Source organism: Bufo bufo, chromosome 2 (assembly GCF_905171765.1).
Source record: "Bufo bufo chromosome 2, aBufBuf1.1, whole genome shotgun sequence".
NCBI lineage: Eukaryota > Metazoa > Chordata > Amphibia > Anura > Bufonidae > Bufo > Bufo bufo.
Genome location: NC_053390.1, coordinates 442,905,665 through 442,925,369, shown reverse-complemented (window position 1 = coordinate 442,925,369; position 19,705 = coordinate 442,905,665). Strand labels below are relative to the sequence as shown.

General features: G+C 41.2%; 1 protein-coding gene across 1 annotated transcript in view; it reads left to right on the top strand.

Annotated features, from left to right (window-relative positions):
- LOC120989414 (guanine nucleotide-binding protein subunit alpha-11) overlaps positions 1 to 15,928 on the top strand; it is a 41,823-nt gene extending 25,895 nt beyond the window's left edge. The window contains exons 3-7 of the mRNA XM_040417497.1: positions 1,206 to 1,360; positions 2,485 to 2,613; positions 11,690 to 11,819; positions 12,761 to 12,914; positions 14,563 to 15,928. Coding sequence (XP_040273431.1) covers positions 1,206 to 1,360; positions 2,485 to 2,613; positions 11,690 to 11,819; positions 12,761 to 12,914; positions 14,563 to 14,753 — 759 coding nt within the window. The 3' untranslated portion in view covers positions 14,754 to 15,928. The remainder of the gene's footprint in view (positions 1 to 1,205; positions 1,361 to 2,484; positions 2,614 to 11,689; positions 11,820 to 12,760; positions 12,915 to 14,562) is intronic.
- Positions 15,929 to 19,705: the final 3,777 nt, after the last annotated feature.

Genomic DNA, 19,705 nt, shown 5'->3' with positions numbered 1-19,705 from the left:
CAGCAGGGGGGCACAGCAGGGAATGCAAGGGGTATTTAAAAAAAAAAAAAAAACTAGGGTGGCAAATTTCCATGAAAGGTCCTCTTTAAACATTCTTACAGACCAAATAAGGCCCTTTATGGTACCAGTATTCCCTGATGGCACAGCCTCTTTCAGCAGGACAGTGCCCCAGAAATTGTTCAGAAATGGTTTGTGGAAGACAAAGACTTCAAGGACTTGACCTGGTCTCAAGGTTCCCTAGATCTTAATTTGATCACGCATATGTGAGATGTCATAAGAAGGTTGAAATAAAGAATAGAGCAGTCTTAATCCAGATCCTTCATATAAAACCAGTTCGTGGAAGATTAAATTGATTCGGGTCATTAAGTATGTCATGTGTTAGGGGACGTTTTTACGGACCCTGCTTGTCTATCAGTTTTTTTTTTATTTATTTATTTATTTATTTATTTTTTTTATACATATTGAGCATATGCTGGAAAAAAACAAGTCTGTGCCATGAAGACCCCAGCTTACAATTTACAGGTCTTAATGGGATTGTCCCATCTCGATGTTTAGGCCATATCGCTAGAAGATGTCAGACGGGTGCAGGTTCTACCTCTGGGACCTGCTCCTATCTCCAGAATGACGCCTCCACAGTGAAGGAGAGTGCACCACGCATGTGTGGCGTTGTTTCTATTCATCACTATGGGACTACCAGAAATAACTGAGCTTGGCTATATTTGGAACTCCCATATCAGTGACTGGAGAGTGGCCATAAATGTCTGGTTGCTCTTCCTTCACTTGCTGGCCCAATTCTGGAGATTGGAGCAGGTCCAAGAGTCGGGGCTCACTCCAGTCTTACATTTGTGGCATATCCTAGCGATATGCTATAAATGTGGAGATGGGACAACAACTTTAAGAACTTTGGGGAACTTTCAGAGGTGTTAGACAAATTAAGAGCTGTTTTGGAAGCAGGATCAGGACCTGCATAACATTAGACGGGTGGTTTTAATGTTATGCCTGATTGGTTATTATTGGAAATTGACTGTTGCTTTTGTACACCTCATTAACCCGTAGAAGAGGAGAAAACAAGGCAAAAATAAATCTATTTATGTATTCTTAACAATTGTATGTAGTTGTGTTCCTATTTAGAACTGGTAGAAGTATGTTGTTGAGTGTCAGGAGTTGTGTGCTGAATGCTCCCACACAGTTGTCTTTCTCTGCAGGCCTATGCGCAACTTGTACGAGAAGTGGATGTGGAAAGGGTCTGCACTTTTGAACAGCCATATATCAATGCAATCAAAAATCTGTGGAATGATCCAGGTATCCAGGAATGCTATGATCGGCGACGGGAATATCAACTGTCAGATTCAACCAAATAGTACGTTCTTGTAGAATTTACCTTTTGACTATTGACATGCTTTCTTCTTCTGATGATTTTATTTTAGTATCCTAATGTAACATCTATCTCCCAGTTCCATTTTATTTATTTATTTATTTATATATATATATATTTCCCCACACAAAGGAGTGTTTTGTGATGGTCCCCCAGTCACCCCGCAGGATGTACTGGGCACGCAGGTTAGTTAAGCTGGTAGTGTATTTCTCATCTTAGGCAGAGTAACTATAGAACAGCATTCGTACGTGCTTAATTTCACTAGCCCTAGAACAATGTGGGTGCAACTAGATCTAATTTCATGCTGTAGGCATTAATGGTGGCCATACACATGCATACTCTGCTTATTCGAGTAGAATAAGCCACTGACAGCTAGCAGCCGCTCATCTACCGTGAGAAGAAAGGATTGGTAAGGTCAGATTCTTATTTCTCCAAAAACCTGCCCTTAGGAGAGAGTTGGGACGCTAGATCCTAGAGGTGGGAATACCCCTTTAACTATACTTGTGCCAAAGTTGAAGACTTTCTACCTAATTACCAAAGGTTTGCTAGAAATGTATTCTATCTTGGCAGTAGAGCTTTGTACTGATCGCTTTGCTCATCAAAAAGAGTTGCTGAGCAGTGAGAGGCTGGCCCCACCGCTCAAGAGGCTTCCCCCTGCTGTACGACTGACAGGGCTGGACAACTCTTCCGGCCCTGACAGTCTCTCATCTGCGCCTCTACTCCGACTAGCGACAGAAAGGGAGAGCCTCTGCTGTCACTACCAGAATAGTGACTGTGCATGCACTGCTACACTTCCGTATAGCGGCACATAAACAGTCGCTGCTTCAGCCCCTCGCTGCTCAAGAACCTTTTTTTTTTTTGATGAATGAATTGATCAGTACAGATCAATTAACTCATCTATAGTTGGTAGCTTTTCTGAAAGGGGCACGGGCCTCCTGCCGCCCTTCAACTTGCAACATAGACTGGAGTTGTCAGTTTGGAAGTCTCACCGCAAAAGTTTCTTTGTACTGTCTGTAAAATAAAAACAAAGCACATGGACCCAGTGGCATTTTCTGTTCCTCATGTATACCCACAAAAAGCATTTAATGATTGTTTGTATCTTCTTCCAGTTACTTGACAGATGTGGATCGTATTTCCAAGCCAGGCTACCTGCCCACCCAGCAAGATGTTCTGAGAGTTAGAGTGCCAACTACTGGTATCATTGAGTATCCCTTTGACTTGGAAAACATTATTTTTAGGTGAATGCAATATTGCCTGTTACTGTGGGTTTTTTTTAAAAAAAATTTAAAGTGCTTTTCTGAGATTTGGGTTTTTCAGGAAGCCGTTCTATTTGTGCAGGATATTCATTCTCCCGCAGAGTGGTCTGATTCTTGCTCGGCCTGTTCTTTGGGCAGTGGCATCACAACCATTCGGACAACACGTAGACTAGACTTGGCTTTTGCCTATGAAGGGCCCAGTGTGAAATTTTTGTTGTATGTAATCCTGTACAGTAAAGGAGTTTTATGCCCGGATCTCGGATTTTCCCTTTAGTGTTTGCAAACTTGAATCTGAAAACTAAAATTGAGGGGGTCATTTATTAAGACCGATTGTTAATAACCCCTATAGCTGGTGGTGGTTCAGTCGAAATTATGAAGAGGTGCCGGCCTCTACATACGATAACTTCAGCGTATCCAGCACCAGTCTAAATGTAAGACAGCTTCCTTGATGATAAATGAGATGGGTCTGCCGACCCATCCCCGCCACCCCCACTTTTTAGAACTGGCGTGTGCGGGGAAAAGTCACAGATAGCCGCACAAATAACCTGCGGGTCATGTGATGTAATTGTGGATCCAGACCGGAGTTCATAATTCTACCATAACATTAGCTTTACAGATTGGTGGTCACTTAAAAAGACCAGCGTCTTTGTGCCCCTTTGGCACCCTTCTCTCCCAAGTGGCAAGCACAGTGCAAAAACACCCGTGCAACAAAATATTGTCACATAGACTTGTTTATTTTACGCACTTATTTTGTCAAATGGCTGCAAAACAGGGTCTTGGACTTTATTCATGCCAAAAACTGGAGTAGCATAGATAGTAAATAACCCCCATTGTTTTTGGAGGAACTTTTTGGGCAGGTTTTTCAGCCAAAGACAGAAGGGGATCCAGCAGGAAGAAGCAGAAGTCCTTTATATTTCTAATTCCTTTTTAAATCTGCTTTGGCTGAAAAACCTGCAGGAAAATCTGCCTTAAAAACTCCTCCAGAAATTTCTATGTGAACCTAAACTAAAGCAGCTGGTAAAATGACTGACTGCACTACTCTGTACCTCTGTACTAATGGGAGCAACTATAAAAAAAACAAAAAAAACTGGAATGCTTCTTTAATTGTTTGGTCAGTGATTTCTAGGGATGAGCGAATCGAGTTCGGATGAAACAACCGAAGTCTATTCGCATAAAACTTTCGTTCTAATACTGTACGAGCAGGAGCTCTGTACAGTATTAGAATGCATTGGCTCCGGTGAGCCAAAGTTATTGCTTTGCGAAGTCTCGTGAGAATTTACAATATAAATGAATTTGTACTGTAAAAAAAAACATTTTCCGAAGTCTGGTTCGGTTCCAAGTGGAACCCTTGGAACCGAACCCCCAAGTTAGGAAATGTTTTATTTTTTTTACAGTACAAATTAATTCAGTTATTGTACAAAGTTTCGCCAGACTTTGCAAAGCAATAACTTCGGTTCATCAGAGCTAATGACTTTGGTCATTGGATTTGTTTTCTACTTACTTCCATTATTTTTCTATCCTTTTTTAAACAGGTGTATGTACACTGAATATATTAAGGTTTAGTTTTCTACAGTTTTGACCTTTGGAGTATCAACCTTTTCTATGCTTTCAGTCTTTTGTTAGTATTTGCTGTAGATTTCATACCTGACCCAAACTGGAGCTGTGCCTGTTTGTAGCTGTTTATAGTGTATTTGTACAGCCTAGTCAGAGCTTAACTCCACGGTGCAGCCCTCCCAAATTGGTCCAGGAAGCTAAGATTTCTAATGTTTGCAAAATTTTTGCACTGAAGCTGCAGTGCCGAACTGACCTTAACCACTTGCCATCTGGGCCATTTGCCCCCTTCCTGACCAGGCCTAATTTTGCAAAACTGACATATCTCACTTTATGTGGTAATAACTTTGAAACGCCTTTACTTATCCAAGTCATTCAGAGATTGTTTTCTCGTGACACATTGTACTTCATGATAGTCATACATTTTGAGTCAATATATTTCACCTTTTATTTATGAAAAAATCCCAAATTTACAAAAAATTTTGAATAGTTCGCAATTTTCTAAATTTCAATTTCTCTACCTTTAAAACAGAAAGTGATACATCATAAAATATTTATTACTTAACATTCCCCATAGGTCTACTTTATGTTGGCATCATTTTGGAAATGTCATTTTATTTTTTTAGGACGTTAGAAGGCTTAAAAGTTTAGAAGCAATTCTTAAAATTTTTAAGAAAATTGCCAAAACCCACTTTTTAACGACCAGTTCAGGCCTGAAGTCACTTTGTGGGGCCTACATAGTGGATACCCCCATAAATGACCGCATTGTAGAAACTACACCCCTCAAGTTACTTAAAACAGATTTTACAAACTGTTAACCCTTTAGGCGTTCCACAAGAATTAAAGGAAAATGGAGATCAAATTTTTATATTTCACTTTTTTGGCAGATTTTCCATTTTAATCCAATTTTTTCTTTAACATATCGATGGTTAACAGCCAAACAAAACTCTATTACCCAGATTTTGCGGTTTACAGAAACACCCCACATGTGGTCATAAACTGCTGTATGGGCACACGGCAGGGCGCAGAAGAAAAGAAACTCCACATGGTTTTTAGATGCAATGTCCCATTTGAAGCCCCCCTGATGCACCCTTACAGTAGAAACTCCCAAGAAGTGATCCCATTTTGGAAACTAGGGTATAAGGTGCCAGTTTTATTGGTACTATTTTTTGGGTACATATGATTTTTTTTTTTTATTTTTTTTTTATCATTCATTATAACACTTTATAGGGCAAGGTGACCAAAAAATTGTTTGTTTTAGCACAGTATTTATTTAGTTTTACAGCGTTCACCTGAGCGGTTCGGTCAAGTGACCTATTTATAGAGCAGATTGTTACAGACGTGACGATACCTAATATGTATACTTTTTCTTAATAAAGTTTTACACAATAATAGCATTTTTGAAACCAAAAAATTGTTTTAATGTGTCCATGTTCTGAGAGCTGTATTTTTTTTTTTTTTGAGATTTTCTTATGTAGGGGCTAATTTTTTGCGGGATGAGGTGACTGTTTTATTGGTACCATTTTGTGGGACATACGCCTTTTTGATCACTTGGTGTTGCACTTTTTGTGATGTAAGGTGACAAAAATGGCTTTTTTTTTTTTACAGTTATTTATATTTTTTTTATGGTGTTTATTGAACTGGGTCGATTATGTGATATATTTATAGAGCCGAATGTCACGGACGCGGCAATACCAAATGTGGTGGTTTTTTTTTTTGTTTGTTTTTTACATGTGAACCCTTTTTTTTTTTTAACTCTTTATTTTTTAATTTTTATTTTACACTTTTTTTTACTTCAGTTACAGGAGAAATACATATAGATTATTTTAACATATACTACTGGAAATCCTTGGTGATCTCTGCTGTATACGCGTGACCGAATACCATAGCCGCCTGGTTTCTGCTATTTCATACAGCACAGGCCCGGACGGATATTTGCGGCACATATATGTGAATGGAAAAATTTCAAAGTTATGGCTCACAAAAATGGAAAATCAACTGGGGCTAAAAGATTAAAAAAAATATATAATAATTAAAAAATCAGACATGTTGCTTACATGTTTTGAGTGCATGCAACACTGTTAGTCATAGCATAAAACATTCCTGAGGAAAAACTCCTCCTTATAAAACAGGTACTCTTGATCAAACACGAAGCATGACTATAGACATTCTGTGATCAGCGTGTACGATATAGTATGTAACATCAGTTTTAATATTGAGACCTGCCGGATCTCTAGCATTAAGCTCAGTGTGCTGTCCGCATCTTTTGCGGCCCCATTGAAATGAATAGGTCCGCATCTGATCCACTAATAATGTGGATTGGATGCGCACCAAAACCAGGGTTGTGTGCCTGAGGCCTAACTCATACCCCTGAAAGCAGAAAAGGCTGAGCTTGTTTTGTGCTATCCATGTCAAATTTTGGCACAGATTACTAATGCTGTTTTAAGGCGCTCTCCATAAGGAGATATAGTGCCACCAAATCCTGACCTTCTTTTTGGTCTGCATCCAATCCACATTTATTTTTGGATAGGTTGTTGACCCATTCATCTCAGTGGGTCTGCAAAAAAAAAAGCGGACAGCACACCATGTGCTGTCTGCATCCTTATGTCCGTTCCCCGGCCCCGCAAAAAAGAAACATTTCCTATTGTCCATTTCGCGGACAAGGATAGACATTGTTGCAATGCATTTGCAAAAAAAACTGATGCAACACAGACGACATCCATATATATTTTTTTATTTAATTTTTTTTGGAGATCTGCGTTTTATGGACCGCAAAATATATGGTCTTGTGAATGCACCCTAAGCCAGTATTCTCTGCTCTGCACCAATGAGGGGCAATCTCCCCAAAACAGCTGTCTGCAGATGAGGTGCTGGTTTTCTTATTAAAGTCATGTCTTGAGGCCCTTTTAAGGTTGCCTTCACGTGCTGCAGATTTTGTTGCAGAAATTTCCGCAACTGAAAATCTGTTCCATTCACCTGAATGGGGCAGCAGTCGCATGGATTACTGCAAACCCCATTCAGGTGAATGGAACTGATTTTCAGTGTGTGAAAGCACCCTAAGGCTCCATTCACACGTCCGCATTCTTCCGCAATTCATTTTCTATGGGGACGGAATGTATGCGGACAGCACACAGTGTGTTGTCAGCATCCGCATTTGCAGAGCGCTGCCCCGATCTTCAGGTCCGCAGCTCCGCAAAAGATAGAACATGTCCTATTCTTGTCCGCAGCTTGCGGACAAGAATAGGCATTTCTATAGGGGTACCGGGCGGGTGTGTTGCGGACCCGCAAATTGCGGATCCGCAACACACCACGGACGTGTGAATGGAGCCTAAAAGGTAGAACATGGACTTATAGGATAAATTTTCGTATGCGAGCAGAATACGGTGGCACTGCTATTACATTGAGTACTATATCAGACAATCCCCTCAGGCCAATGCGTACGACACGGCACAAAATCTTCGTATGTGGTGCTCAGCAAGCCGTAATAGTATAAGAGTAAAATCCAATACAACATGAAGAGAAGAAATAAAGTATCTTGCGGCACTCGCCGAAGTTGAAACAGTGTAAAGCTTTATTCTTCCTCTTTACAGGAAACTTGTGAGCGGGGTGCAAGGGGGGACAGCTGATTACAGATGATCAGCGGCTACGGCCGTTTCGCGCGCAATACCGCACTTCTTCTGGCCGCTCTAACGTCATCGAGCAAACTTGCGCTTTATAGAGACAACGCCCCGTAGCCGTGACTGAGTAACAGCTGAGCGCCTAAATTAGTGACGTTAAAATCACGTACATGAAAAAGGTTGTTACATACATATTCGTACCATGTTTTTGAATTATGCAATAATGATGATGCTGACGTGTTCGTTGTGCGGTAATAATGCTAAATTAGCAATCCCCACTGGCTACTTAGTATCACATATACAACACTGGTGGACAGAACTATCCAGGAGGGGATCTGCCTCATAATGGGTCCACTATCTCACCATAACGGAATTTAACATAGGTAGGTTTAGTCATTTCATGATTCATATCTTAGAGGAACACGGACATGTCTTTCCTATCATTCAACCCCGCTGCTCCGGTGCGTATGATCCACCTAGCCTCCCTCCGCAGGAGCAGCCGGTGTCGATCCCCTCCCCTGGGGATGGGTCGAACCTGTTCCACTCCTGCAAAGAAAAGGCAGCGCGGATGGCCGCCATGCGCGGCTCTAATATGTTCAATCAAGCGGGGGCATCCCTTGCCCGATCGAATGGAGTTGACATGTACCCGTATTCTCTCAGAGTGGGCGGATTGTCTTGCCAATATAGAACCTCTTACATGGACAAAAAATGACTGACAGACATAGGGTGTCCGACAAGTCATGAAATCCCTAACTACGTGTTTGACTCCTCCTATTTGTAGCCATTTGCTACACACATTCAATGCGCAAAAAGAGCAGTGCCCGCACTTATAGTTTCCTCTTGATTTTCTACTTGTGAGCCATGTCTCAGCCGTCGGTTTGTACAACACACTACTGACCAATTTGTCTTTTTAAGGGTTGAACACTTTCTAAACGTAACCAATGGGCGCTGGCTAGTGAGGTTCTTCAAGGCAGGATCCCCCTTAAGCAGATCCCAATTTTCATTTATTACCCGCTTGATAATATCAGCGGCGGGACTATATTTAAATGCGAAGGCAAAACGGGGTTGTTCGATGCTTCTATTTTTCTCAACCAGCAATGTGTCTCGATCGAGAGCTGCTGCTCTCTGCAATGCTGTCGAGACTATTCTAGGCGGGTAACCCCGATCCAGCAAGCGATTTCTGAGTTCATTGGCTTGCCGATGAAATCCGCCATCGGTGTCGTTGATCCTCCGCAAACGGACAAACTGTCTGTATGGGACGGCTCCCTTCACCACCGATGGCGGATGAAAGCTGGTGTGGTGGAGCAGCGAGTTAGTTGCAGTGGGCTTACGAAAGCCTGTGGTGTGTAATACACCGTCCTCTACTGTAACGTGCACATCTAGGAAGTCCAGCGATCCACCCCCAAAATTCAGAGTGAATTGCATCTTCATCCGGTTGTGCTCGTTGAGGTAGTCCACGAATTCGCGACACAACTCCTCGCCGCCCGACCAAACCAAAAAAACATTGTCGACATAACGTAAAAATAAATGTATAAACCGCAGGAAGGGGTTACCCACCGTGAATATATATGTCTTTTCAAATACCGCCAGGTACACGTTCGCAAAGGTCCAAGACACCAGCGTGCCCATCGCAGTACCTAGTACCTGGCGGTACCACTGGCCTTCAAACTGAAACACATTGCTGGTAAGAACTAGGTCAAGTGCCTCATGAATGAAGCTATTGAACATGGCTCCCTTGTCGCTCTTATTCAGTACGAGATTAATGGCCCGAAGTCCTAAATCATGAGGAATCCTCGTGTACAGACTTTCGACATCCAAGGACAACAGGCTAAACTCCCTCCGCCACTCGACGAGCTGGAGTGCACGGAGGAAGTCGCCTGTGTCCTTAAGGTATGTTGGAGTACTAGAGAGGAGCGGTCTAAGGAGCCAGTCCACATAGCCAGAAAGTGGCTCTGTCACTGACCCGATCCCGGCCACTGTGGGTCAGTGACTTGTGAATTTTCGGTACAAAATACCATACGGTGAGATTCACAACTATGTCCATAGTATTGGTATTGGACGTTTCACCCTCTGTTTCTACTGTCGCCAAGAGACCTGTCGTCTCCGTCTCGTTGACTTGTCCCTTATGAACTTATCCCTCTTTCTCTCCTTGATCTCCATTTGGGTAGCTAAAAGTTTCTTGTTAAGTCTCTTTTCAAAGTTGGTGAATTGGGACTCCATTAATCTTTTTTGCAACTCCTCCCGTGCTTTACTTAATTCATCAGTTATGACCGCATACTCCTTTTCATCTCGTACCAACACAAGATCCATAATTTGCATGGAAAATTGTTGATGCGTGTCTTTCCACGCTTCAACAAATGTGGGGTCCTCTTCATATTGCATTATCTCTTTAAACAAGCGTAGGCCCTTCGGGACCCGTCCACAGTCCTTGTAGGATTTAAGAGATTTGACCGTCCAGAAAAGTCTTACTTCTTTATCCGCCAACTGGAAGATTTTAGATTCCAGGACTTTGGTACTGATAGCATGTATGTAATCTTTTTCATCACAAACTGCAAAAAAGGTGTCCGCCCCTTCTCTCCCCGCACTGCCTTTTCTTTGCAGGAGTGGAACAGGTTCGACCCATCCCCAGGAGAGGGGATTGACACCGGCTGCTCCTGCGGAGGGAGGGAAGGTGGATCATACGCACCGGAGCAGCGGGGTTGAATGATAGGAATGACATGTCCGTGTTCCTCTATGAAATGACTAAACCTACCTATGTTAAGTTCCGTTATGGTGAGATAGTGGACCCTTTATGAGGCAGATCCCCTCCTGGATAGTTCTGTCCACCAGTGTTGTATATGTGATACTAAGTAGCCAGTGGAGATTGCTAATTTAGTATTATTACCGCACAACGAACACGTCGGCATCATCATTATTGCACAATTCAAAAACATGGTACGAATATGTATGTAACAACCTTTTTCATGTACGTGATTTTAACGTCGCTAATTTAGGCGCTCAGCTGTTACTCATAGTCACGGCTACGGGTCGTTGTCTCTATAAAGCGCAAGTTTGCTCGATGACGTTAGAGCGGCCAGAAGAAGCGCGGTATTGCGCGCGAAACGGCCGTAGCCGCTGATCATCTGTAATCAGCTGTCCGCCCCTGCACCCCGCTCACAAGTTTCCTGTAAAGAGGAAGAATAAAGCTTTACACTGTTTCAACTTCGGTGAGTGCCGCAAGATACTTTATTTCTTCTCTTCATGTTGCAATGGACTTATAGGATAGCTGCTTTACATCTGGTGGCATTAGAGGCAGAGCTTGCTGAGAGCTCATTTGCACATGCACAGTAGAAACTGAAAAAGTAAGTCAATGACAGGTGTTTTTTCTGCCAGACACTACAGAGGGCAGAAAAAACACCTTTTTTGTGGACTGTCTGTAAGTTTCCAGACCGTTGGCAATCGTGCACGCCACAGTGAACGCCATAATAGAAAATTTAAAAGGCCTAAATGCCATTTTTGGTCACCTTTCCCTGTGAAAAAAATGAAAAAGTTAGCAAAAAGTGTTACCAATACAAACTACAGCTCACTTGCACAAAACAAAAAAACCTTATGCAACTCTGTAGATGGAAAAATAAAACAGTTAAAGGTGTCAATGAATATGGTGACAGAGCAACATAAAAAAAACAACAACTAGTAAAGCGAAAGTAGATACATTTGGTATTACTGTATTGTACTGACCCCCTGAATACAAAGAGCAATTCAGTTTCACTGGTGAACAGAAAAGTAAAGTTATGGGGAGGAGTGTACCAAAGCAAAAAAATGTATGGCATTATGTTAACATTTTTTATTTATGGCAAGGGGGTAATGTGAACTTTTGGTTTGATATGTCTTTTTTTTTTTATGCTTAAAAGAATGGTGGATGTTGGAGGGCAGAGATCAGAGCGGAGAAAGTGGATACACTGCTTTGAGAATGTCACATCCATTATGTTCCTTGTAGCTCTGAGTGAATATGACCAAGTCCTTGTGGAGTCTGATAATGAGGTACGTGTATATAATTTTTTTTTTTTTTATAATTAACATTATCAACAGCAGTCAGACACGAACCGGCACAATGGCAATGAGTACACATGGAAGAAGTAATTTAGCCTCTATTAGAAGCCCCTACGAGATGCATATTTCTACAGCTCTCATTAAACTTGAAGTGATTTCCCGGGTGTTTAATATTAATGGTCTATCCCCCGCTGATCTGGTGTTTTGTAGAGGCCGTGGAGCTAATGTGAGAGCTGCAGCCTCTTCCTGGGCCAGTGAAATCACGTTGATCAGTCAAATGTGTTAGACACAACTCGGTCCCATTCAAGTCAACTTGCTTTTTGGTCACTTCCCCTCCCAAAAGTAAATTTAAAGGGGGGGGGGGGGTCATACACACTCTAAAGTGTTATCAATAAAAACAGACCCGTAGACATAAATCTAAAAAAAATTATGGTATTCGAAAGAAATTCTTTTTCTTCAGATTTATTTATTTTTTTTCCAATTCCACACTTGTTGGAATTTAATAAAAAAAAAATTTTTTTGTTCCAGCTTCCTTTTAAATCATATACAATATTAAATGATAGATAAAGTACAACTTTTCCCCCCCAAAAAAAATTGTCATGCGGCTATGGGAATAGAAGAATAAGTTATAGCTTTGGAAAGGTAGGGAGTAAAAAATGAGAACAAAAATTGTCCAGTTCTTAAGGGGGTTTTGATCTCCCGGATTAAAATAAAGGTATATACAGTTAGTTCCCCCAAGAGGTGGCTGCAGGCATTTATTAACTATGTTTGTGCTAAGAGAAAGAGCGAATGGTACTGTGACCCCTCTGAGATGAACCGTGGCAGGATTTTGAACTTATTCTCATTACAAGACATGAAATGTTACGTACACTTTATTAATCTTTGGATTCCTGACTATTTATGTTTATTGACATTCCGTTAATTCCTTGTAGAATCGGATGGAGGAGAGCAAGGCTCTCTTTAGAACTATAATTACCTACCCATGGTTCCAAAATTCTTCAGTCATCCTTTTTCTAAACAAGAAGGACCTTCTTGAAGATAAAATAATGTATTCTCACCTTGTAGATTACTTTCCAGAGTTTGACGGTAAGTACAGAAACAGTGAAGTAATGCCGCATTTCCAGAAATTATTATGGTTAAGATTTTTTCCCAAACATCTAAATGCAGTATGATGTATGCCTATCAATTGTTAAATTGTAAAGGACATCCCCCATAATTGGCCACTATGTATGTACCTCGGCTAAGCAATGTTGTGCTAGCTGGCATGACCTTTGCTGCTGTTATAATCTACACTTTATTGCATATAATTCCCGGTATGCTTGCACTCAATGTGTATAAAATTTATTTCCTAATACCTTCATATCAGCCTATTAGCATAGCCTTAAAGGGATTCTGTCATGAGATTTTACCCCTATAACCTAAACATATGCTCATGTCCAGAGTAATAATAAGAATCCTAAGCTGGCATTATTAAACTTCACTGTCGCTCTATTTGCACAAAAAACAGGTTTTTATGACCTGTCAATCACTCACATAAGGTGCCCAAGGGGAGGTCCGTTAATACAGGGTGCCCGGGCAGTGCCCACCGCCACTTCCGCAAGCCTACCAGTCCCTCTGCCAGATCCCGCACACTAGGCTCAGCCTGATGCGCTGCACCTTATGTGAGTGATTGACAGGTCATAAAAACCTGTTTTTTGTGCAAATAGAGCCACAGTGTAGTTTAATAATGCCAGTTTAGGATTTTTATTATTACTCCGGACATGAGCATATGTTTAGTTTATAGGGGTAAAATCTCATGACAGAATCCCTTTTAAGGCTACTTTCACACTTGAGTTCAGAGCGGATCCATCTGCTGTCTGCACAGACGGATCCTCTCCTATAATGCAGACGTTTGGATCCGTTCAGAACGGACCCGTCTGCATTATAGTTTAGAAAAAATTCTAAGTGTGAAAGTTGTTCAGACGGATCCGTCCAGACTTTACATTGAAAGTCAATGGGGGACGGATCGCCCCACAAAAAATAAGCCCTCATACAGCTTTACAAAAAAGTTGTAAGGGTCAGAATATGGCGATGAAAGGGGGATGGATATATTTATTATTATTATTATTATTATTATTATTATTATTATTATTATTTTATTTTCAAGGTTGTGTGTTTTTATTTTTTTTTCCTTCAGTATTAAAATACATTTGTATAGTTTTTCTTGCCTCTTTGTAATAGTGCTGACCTGGAAAATGAAGGTAACAGGTCAATTTTACTGCATATGGAACGCCATTAAAAAACAAAAAAATAAACTGGCTTTTTTTTTTGTTTTTTTCCAATTACACCCATTTGTATATTTTATTTTATATTTATTTATTTTTTCCAGCTCCCCACTACCTCATATGCAATATAAAATGGTGCCATTAGAAAGTACAACTTGTCACTCAAAAAATAATACCTTTTTATAAGTCTACGTGAACAGAAAAATAAGTTATGGCTCTGGGAAGGCAGGGAGTGAAAAACAAAAACGGAAAATCACAAGGTCCTCTAGGAGTTAAATGCTATTGCCTCTAAATTGTGGTGTTTCTAATCTGTCCTCACCAATTTCCGAAAAGAGGGTGTGGCAGGGGCTGGGGTAGGAGCCTTGGCACATTTATAAATTCTATGGCAGGTTCTGTGCAGACATTATCAGTTGGAGATTTAGTTGGTTTCTAATCATGTGCTGCTTTGTGTTCCTTCTCTTGTGCTCTAGGTCCTCAGCGAGATGCGACGACTGCTCGTGAATTCATCCTGAAAATGTTTGTGGATCTGAATCCCGATAGTGATAAGATAATCTACTCACACTTCACATGTGCCACAGACACGGAGAACATCCGCTTTGTTTTCGCTGCTGTCAAAGACACCATCCTACAGCTCAACCTGAAAGAGTACAACCTGGTGTGACCTGACCCCCTCCAACTCCCTCTATACAGCGTAGTAACCTCCTTATTACTACCAGAATTTTGACATTTTATTTTCTTCCCTTTTTTTTTTTTTTTGCCAAATTAGTGTAAATACAGCATAATGCTGTAACTCTGCCTTTGATAGATGTAGTGAAATTCAAGTCATTATATAATTTTAACCGGTTTCTACAGAAAGTCTTCAATATGTGAGGCGAGCAGAGGCAATGTGACCATTCCTCTGTATGCCCGTTTCTACCTGCCCTCCCTGCAGCAGGTTCTTTTCTCTACTTTTATTTTACTGGGTTGCCCCTGCCATAATTCCTCACTGAAATAATTTAGTTTTATCAATGCTGTTAAATTGCAATGCAGGTTAGAACTGACTACACAAATGACAGGGCTAACATGTATTTTTTTTTTCTAGGGATGATGGAATCGGTTGTGTGTGTGTGTATGTATGTGTTTGTATATTGTATCTTATATATATAATTTTATTTTGTGCATATTTTCCCCCTATGGAAACTGGTTCCCTAGTAATTTCACTCTTACATTTGGCAGTGTTATTGAAGACCTCAAACCTGCAGTCTGCCATGCTACATTTGCGGGTAAAAATAACGTACTCTTGTGGATATGCCGTTATGGGGGCTCATGCGCACATCTCTACTTTTTGCAGTGTTCTGACCGTCTTTGGGTCAGTCTGCAAAACACAGAGCAGGAGGACAGGTCCTCTTCCCGTTTTTAGATTTTTTTTTTTTTCCATTTTTTTTTTTCTTTATAGATCTCACCCGGAAGCCATGTGTATGTGCTCCATGTTTTGTGGATCCGTTGTATGTGTGCATGAGCCTTTACTGAAGTATTCTTCCCTACAAACAATGGTGCACCAGAACTTCGGAGCTGCAGGGACTCCATATACAGCTTCTGCCATATGCACTGAGCTGTACTGGTTCCTGTGGACAGAACCTCCAGTAGTTTTTGCCAAATTTACCTTAAAGCCCTTGTTTTTGGAGCCCTTTTGAAGATTATATTAGAGCTCTGCCTTGCTAGCAGTTCCTAAAATAGGCTTTTAGGGAATAGCCTTTCCCGATTCACTATAGTAATCTGCGGTGATCTGAAGCCTGTATTGTACTGGTGGCTGCTGCAGGGAGAGTCCTAACATCCTGATTATTGCTCCCAGACCATTGATCTGTTCACCTTTTTCTACAAATTATAACGTGCAGTTGCAGCTTTGTCCCATCATCATCTCGACGTCCAGCAACCACCGACGAGCTGCTGTTAGCTTAAGTGTCTCACTTGGCATATGTTGCTCAAAGGTGGAGTTTCAAATTAAGAGGCAGAAATGGGAGGTACATTTTCAGCCAGCAACAGAGATTGTCACACTTCTCGTGATCTTAAAGAGGACCTGTCCCCTCTCCTGACATGTCTGTTTTAGTAATTACTTGCATCCCCTATGCCAGTTCTGGAACATCTATTCTTATGACTGTATGCTGTGCCATTCCTTTATTATTCCTGCTAGAAGTTATAAATAATCTGGTCCTTCTGGTATTTGTTCTCTTTACTGAAGCAATGATGTTCTGTACATGCCTGTGGCTACTGAAGCCAGTGACTGGAGGCATCAATCATTACAGGACAACTAAAGGGTGGCGTGGACCACTGAAATGGTGGGGTTCCTTTTTATTTTTCTCCCCCCCCCCCCCTTCATTTCGTCACATTCCTTGCTTTTAGGTTTTGTTTTTTTGCTACAAAATGACCAATGCCTTTGTATTCTAGACATACAGAATTTTTGCAGTTCCTCTTGAATTTTTATGAAGATTTATCTAGATACTAAGGAGAATGTATTGTATTGACACTCCCTCTACTTAGGGCTCATGCACACGACCGTATCCGTTTTGCAAGTCGTGTGCACCCCGCACTTTCCCGTTTCGCACATCCCTCACAATTGTAGAAATGCCTATTCTTGTGTGCAGTACAGGAACAGGGAAAATGGATGCAGACAGCATCTGTATGTCCATATTATTATTATTATTATTATTTTATATTTTTTTTTTATATACTCGGGGAACAAGGCAAGTGGCCTGTGATTGGTTGACTTTTTGATCATTAGGAGGAATTTTTTTTTTTTTTTAAGGGACAAGTTATACTAATTGAAAAAAATGGATGCTATTGTACGTAATCAGTTCACCTGACTCTCCTATAACCTTTTAGTTTAGTTTATTTTTATTTTTTGCCTGATTAAAGCTGAAAGCGTTGCATCAGTTTTTATTTTATTTTTGTATTTTATTTTTTATTTTTTTTATTCTCTATAGAAGCCTATGTATCAGAAATCCTCAGCTGAAGGGCTCATTCACACAAGTGTGTGCCCCATGCTGCAGACCGCAAATTGCGGGGCACGGGCACTAAGATGGCACATGTCCTATCTTTTGCGGTGCAGAAGCACAGACCTCAAAGCCCATGGAAGCTCTTCATAGTGCTATGAAGAGCTTCCCGTGGGCTTCCAATCCATGCCTTCGTTTCGCGCGGCTTCGTATCTTGTAGATTGTGTACCCGTTCAAGTCAATGGCTGTTTGTGGTCCTCAATACGGGCAGACTGCCTACAGTCGCGTGAATGAGCCCTACCTGAGAAGAAAACTTGATCAATTTAACTAAACGTGGTGTGAAAGAGGCATGTAGATGCTGAATACAGAAGGATATTAAGTTGTCAAAGCATTCTGTGACATAAAAGCACAATGCCATAGAGGGCTACGAATACCTTTTTAATTTTTTGCAGTGATGTCTGTCTACGTTATTCCTTAATAGATATAGATAACACTATGTACTGATCTAGCAGAGCTGAAATAGTTCTTGAGGTAACTTACTTCACATTGATGAGATCCCATGAGTTTTCACTGACCGATTTGGACCGGTTACCTCTTTGCGGTTTGTATCGTAATGTGTATACGTATCGTATACACTCATTCCATGCCCACTTTTTTGTTTCATTTTGAAAAAATTGTATTTTATTTTTTTTGCTTAAAGGGGTTCTCCGGGAATAACGACTTTATCTAATGCCTGCCGCCTCTGTAAATAGATTATTCATACTTGCCTGCTCCCTGCTACAGTGGTCCTACTCTCTGGCTCCCGCATGTCCATGTTTTGGTCCCCAGAGTGTTTACATCCAGTGCTGCATGGTCACATGCTCCTCTGCAGCCTGGCTCCAGCAATGTTGTGCCATGTATGATTATGCCCATTTGGTGCCAGATGTAAACACTGTGAGGACCGGAATATGGACATGGGTAAGCCACCACCGAGAACCGGAGCGGCGGGGAGCTGTTGAGTATGAATGCAGGCATTAGGTAAAGTTATTATTCCCTTTAAAGGGCAGCCTAAACTGGTGGCAGAGGTCATGAGTGCTGGAGTCTGCTCAGTAGAATGCCTGAGCTTGAGAGTCCATATATTCTTTAGAACTTACCTCTCTCCAAACCCACCTCCGATGCTTATTGGCAGCTTGTCTAAGGACCATATGGAAAGAACACTGTCGGTCATGCTCTGGAGGGTTCGAATAGTTGATGCTCATGATTATTGGGACTCCAGTTCTCTGCCCAAGCCAAGCTGGAGAATCTCGCCAGTGGTTTAAGAGAATAACCGGCCCAAAAATAAGTGACCTAGCATGTCTGTCATGGTCTCTGTTACTAGTTTATGCTGCCCTCAGATGAGCAGTATAAAACGGGTGGCCTTCCTATTAATAGGCCTCAAGGCAGCATATTGCCCTGTTCGCCACTAAACAGAGGACTTGCCAAAATGCAGACCCTGCAGGATGGATAATACCTATTGTATAATGCACTTTCATACCATTTACAGTAACACTAACAGGCAGTATGTGTGAAACCATACTGCAACACTAAATACAGAGTATTCTCAATCCAGAAGTGTTCTCCTTTTTTCTTCTATTTCACCTTGTATGTGTCACAACTGCCACCTTAACATTTGCAAAGACACTATTTTACACTAAATAAAAAATGGTTTCTTACTACTGGCATCTACTTTTGCACGCTTAGATGAATGTGGTGTCCCTTGCTGCAACTAAGAACCCTGTAGCTCATTTAAAGGAGTTGTACTTGGTAAGAAAGCCTGGCAGCTTTTCTGACTCCACTCTCCCTACATGGAACAATGGAGAGCTGTCTATACCCCATGGACTCTAGTGCACTTATTAAATGTGTTGCCATTTTAATTAAGTCATTATATCTGTCTATTCCATCTAGAACTGACCTTTCTGTAAGTTGATGATTTGCTGCTGAATTTGGTCAAGACTGCTCTTCAAGTTCTGAACTACATTATTACTTTCTACAAGGTTTTAATGTGCCTTATGAATCTAATTGGAAAGAGTATTATTCCTTAGACGTGTCATTTTTCTCACTTCGAGGGCAGTAATGTATGATAGCAAGTTCTGCTTCAAATATATATAGTTCTATTTGGACGTACTGTATGGCTCAGTGTTTCTGTAAATTCTCAAGTGTCAAGTTGGTTAGCCAGAGCTGTATTATGAAATCTTTGTTCCAGTCAACTCTTCACATTTATAATCTGTTGATTTAACATCTAAAGCAATGTTCTCCTATTCTGTGGCTCTCCAACTTTTCCAAAATCAAATCTCCCTGCATGCCCTCACAGTTGTCAGGTCATACTGGAAATTATAGTTTTAAGGTGGTTTTCCAGGACTCGGCAGGGCCCGCCAAGCCACATTCATAGCACAGAACACACCTGTAGGTCAAAGTTTGTAATATACTGATCTGTCCAAAGTTGCGTGGATCAGCCTTACAGGAACCCGGTCATGTAAATACTTCTTCTGGAAAAACACTTCCGGCCTGGGCTATGGATGAGGATTCCATTCTACTGTGGACAGACAGAACTATTCTTCTCCCTGGCAGATACCCAAACCCCAGAATCCAACTTGTCTCTGCATTGTCCAGGGTGAGGAATAGTTCT